Source organism: Priapulus caudatus, unplaced genomic scaffold (assembly GCF_000485595.1).
Source record: "Priapulus caudatus unplaced genomic scaffold, Priapulus_caudatus-5.0.1 Scaffold397, whole genome shotgun sequence".
Taxonomy (NCBI): domain Eukaryota; kingdom Metazoa; phylum Priapulida; class Priapulimorpha; order Priapulimorphida; family Priapulidae; genus Priapulus; species Priapulus caudatus.
The window spans coordinates 181,515-185,866 of record NW_014577458.1 but is presented as its reverse complement, the minus strand read 5'-3'; the positions used below and the strand labels follow the sequence as shown (position 1 = coordinate 185,866).

Genomic DNA, 4,352 nt, shown 5'->3' with positions numbered 1-4,352 from the left:
CGTTGTGTGGTATTTCGTGATATATAGGATTACCGTTGTGTGGTATTTCGTGATATATAGGATTACCGTTGTGTGGTATATCGTGGTATATAGCAGTACCGTTGTGTGGTATTTCCTGGTATATAGGAGTACCGTTGTGTGGTATGTCGTGGTATATAGCAGTACCGTTGTGTGGTATTTCCTGGTATATAGGAGTACCGTTGTGTGGTATTTTGTGGTATATAGGAGTATCGTTGTGTGGTATTTCCTGGTATATAGGAGTACCGTTGTGTGGTATGTCGTGGTATATAGGAGTATGTTGTGTCGTGGGTAATTTCGTGTATAGGTAGGCAGTATCGTGTTGTGTGGTAGTGTCCGTGGTATAGGTAAATGAATACCTGTTGTGTGGTATATCCTTGGTATATAGCAGTACCGTTGTGTGGTATAACGTGTAATAGCCAGTACGCTGTTGTGTGGGTAACCGTGCGTATATAGGATGTCACTGTTGCGTGCTATAAAACTCGTGGTATATAGGATGTATCGCTTGCGTGGTATATCGTGGTATATAGGAGTAAATCGTTGTGTACTACACTACGTACTACTATCCCATTCCCATTCCGCATTTCCATTTCCATTACCATTACGATACTATCACCCTTGACTATTATTAGATTACTGTAATAGACTAAACAACCGTTCTTTCGCCCATTCGCCTAAATACGCGCACATAACCAACCTGATTATAGGCAGCATGATTTTCACACGTTTTCTCTCAGCATCTGCTTACTATCGTCCGTCGATATCACTTCAACAGGTATTAATATGAAAACAATTACAAAGCCGATGTCGGCGTGTGCGCCTGCATAGGTACGGCTATAGGCTTTGTCGTGTAATGAAAGAATTTGAATGGTAATCTAAGAAGTAAATAATAGAGATCTCTATTGTACTCTTGATGGTATCATGCATCTCGCAGTTTCGTTTACGTGAGGGCGAAACGGTCACAATGTAAAGTGATGGCTCTTGAAAGGTACTCGATCTTAATCGACTCCAGATGTCGTGAACAAGGTGATTATCGTTCTATCGAATACAATTCTGTTTGAACGATAGCTATGCGAATCGAAGCAGAAGGGAAGGTTTTTCTGTCGACTCCGCGCAGCAGGTGTGCATGCGGACTTTGTCGTACCGATCGCTATTCGAACGAAAAACGTCTTTTGACATAACATACCCGTGGTGCAGCAGAAACGAGTTGTCAGTTTCGACTGTCTTTTTTTTCGTGTCTTCTTTTAACGTCGTCTTGCTCTGCGTTATCTTCTTCGTCTAGTCGCCGCCGCGATCAGAATGCGCGTGTTGTTTTCTAAATGAATGGCGTAAGTCACGTTGACGTACTTAATCCGTTGACGTCTAGCGTTATAGGTTTATGTTGCGTACAGACGCCAAGCATGTATATACGCTTCCACCCTTGTCGCAGGGCTTTGTTAAATATGCATGCATAATTGCTGTAACAGACTCCCGTCTGGTACAGCAAGTTATAGAATAAATTGTTTACGTAAAGAAACTATATAATACTGTGTATCGAGTGTAGTTAATACATTGTATCTCGTTGCGCAATTGTTAGAACAACAATATATCGACCATCTCTACTATATTTACATTTCGCATCTATTTACGACTATTTCTACTTGTGCCCACATTTGCAAGATTGAGCCCGCCGCAAACACAGGGCCGCGGCCGACTGTGGAACTTGCTGCGCCAACTTCCACACGTGGAAATAGTGCGCAGCAAGTATCCAAGCGTGTGCGCGCGGGCTATTTAGCGATGAAATGAATTCATACGATTTAACTATAATGGGTTAACGAACGCAATGTTTTTCGCGACGTGTAGTCATAGATGTCATCACGGCATTCACATTTTCGTTGCTCGTTTCACCAGTAAGGTCCGCGATTTACTGTTTCGTTTTGGGTAAATGATGGATACATGGTAGCTAGATGTCTATATCATTATTTTATCAACATCATTGTATTCATTGCGTTTATCGTCTCGCAGCAGCTCTGTCCGTCACACACGGCGCAGACGCCAGTGGCAATCGGCTCACGTGTTTCGGAATCAATTATTAGAATATAGAATACATATTTATAAGTCGACCCAGGACGTAGGCGCCAGCAGGCACGGTATGCGGCATCGGCAGCAACTGAGCACTGCTCTCGTTGGTGTTGTTGTTGTGACGCACTACAACAAGCACAGGAGTCATAAATCTAATGGTCATGTGATGCTAATCCGTGTGTTCGTGGCGTGTGTGGGTGCGTGCAGTGCGTACCTGCCTGTATATGTGTGCGTGTATGTGTGTGCGTGTGTGCGTACCTGCCTGTATATGTGTGCGTGTATGTGTGTGCGTGTGTGCGTGCGTGATTAGCAAGAGACATGACCCATATTCAACCTATATAGTGCTTGAACAGATAGAATGAAAGCGAAAGCGTGAGAGAATAGGAGATAGAAACAAAAAAGAAAGAAAGAAAGAAAGAAAGAAAGAAATACCGTACTAATATTGTGTTTTCTTATTTTGCAGAGCACCTTTCCCGCATGCCCGATGGTTACTCGATAGTAATACCGCAGCGTATCGACGACCGAGGACGATTTCTTAGCTACGACGTGAAACACACACCTCGGACTCGATACAAGCGCCACGCAGACGGCTATGGCGATGGCGATGGCGATGGTGATGGCGATGACGATGACGATGGCGACACGCTGTTCTTCAAAGTGCGTGCTTACGAGACTGACTTTCATCTGAACGTGACGTTGTGTAGAGACCTCGTGTCGAGAGACTTTGTCGTCGAACATTGGGGACGCAACGGCACGACGCATGCGCGGCGTCACCAGCCGTCAGACGACTGTCATTTCGTCGGTCATGTGTCCAACGTTGCCCAATCAAGCGTCGCGATTAGTACTTGTCGGGGAATGGTAGGTTTCGTGTTGATCCGTTTTTCTATCCTCTCACTGTGTGTGTGTGTGTGTGTGTGTGTGTGTGTGTGTGTGTGTGTGTGTGTGTTGGTATCCCACACAACAGGTAGCTCTATATACCAACGGTATACACACAATGGTTTATATGTACTGCTATATACCACGGTATACCCAGCAACGGTAATCTTATGATAGCACGACTACCACACAACGGTACTGTATAATACCCGAAATACACCAACGATAGCTCCTATGATACGGCACGATTACGACACACAACGTAATCCGAATATTATTCACGCAATAGCCCCACGTATGTTATATACCACTACATACACCAACGTACTCCTATATATACGAAATACGCACAAAGTACTCTATATACCACACATACACACAACGGATCCCTATATACCAGGAATCCACCAAGGTACTGCTATTATACCACGATCGTACACACAAGCGGTAACGCCTATATATCACGAAATTACCACACGAACGGTAATCCTATATATCAGCGAATACCACACCGGTAAAATTATATCATCACAAAATACCACACCCGTTTATTATTAACAATCCCAACAGGATATTCTAATATACCACGATCTACCACAACAAACGCTACTGCCTAATATCACGATTAAACACACAAATACTCTATAATACCGCACGAATATCAGCCAACGGTAATCCTTATATATACGAAATACCACACACGGTTCCTATATACCACGATATACCCTACCCAAACGGTCTCCTATATACTCGATATAACCACATCAACGTAATCTATATACACGACATACGCACACAAGCGGTAAATCCTATATACCCACGATATACACTACAAACGGTAATCTTATATACCACGACATAACCACACAACGATACTCCTCATATAAGCACGATAGTAACACACAACGATACTCTATACTATTCAGATATAACACGAAAACCAGCGGTACAACGACTCTTACCGTGTCTTTTCGCAGAGAGTCGTGACGTCACCATCGCTAGGCGCACCAGTATAATCACCAGAGTCTGTGCAAAGTTTTCCATTCCTAACATATACATATATGTATATATTATATATATGTGAGTGAGTGAGTGTGTGAGTGAGTGAGTGAGTGAGTGAGTGAGTGAGTGAGTGAGTGAGTGCAGTGAGTGAGTGAGTGATGTGGAGTGAGGTGAGTGAGTGAGTGAGTGAGTGAGTGAGTGAGTGAGTGAGTGAATGAGGGATGAGTGAGATGAGTGAGTCGAGTGAAGTGCAGTGTTTGTGTGTGTGTTGTGTGTTGTGTGTGTGTGTGTGTGTGTGTGTGTGTGTGTGTGTTGTGGTACTTGTAGCGTAACAGTCGTAGAAGCATCAGTCCCGCACGCACACGGCGACGTCGCCGTTCCGCGTTAGCTCAGTC

At 43.9% G+C, this 4,352-nt stretch overlaps 1 protein-coding gene across 1 annotated transcript in view; it reads left to right on the top strand.

The window, feature by feature from the left end:
* The first annotated feature begins 2,556 nt into the window (after window positions 1-2,556).
* LOC106809933 (A disintegrin and metalloproteinase with thrombospondin motifs 6-like) overlaps window positions 2,557-4,352 on the top strand; it is a 54,961-nt gene continuing 53,165 nt past the window's right edge. The window contains exon 1 of the mRNA XM_014813171.1: window positions 2,557-2,937. Within this exon, the coding sequence (XP_014668657.1) occupies window positions 2,557-2,937 (381 nt within the window). The remainder of the gene's footprint in view (window positions 2,938-4,352) is intronic.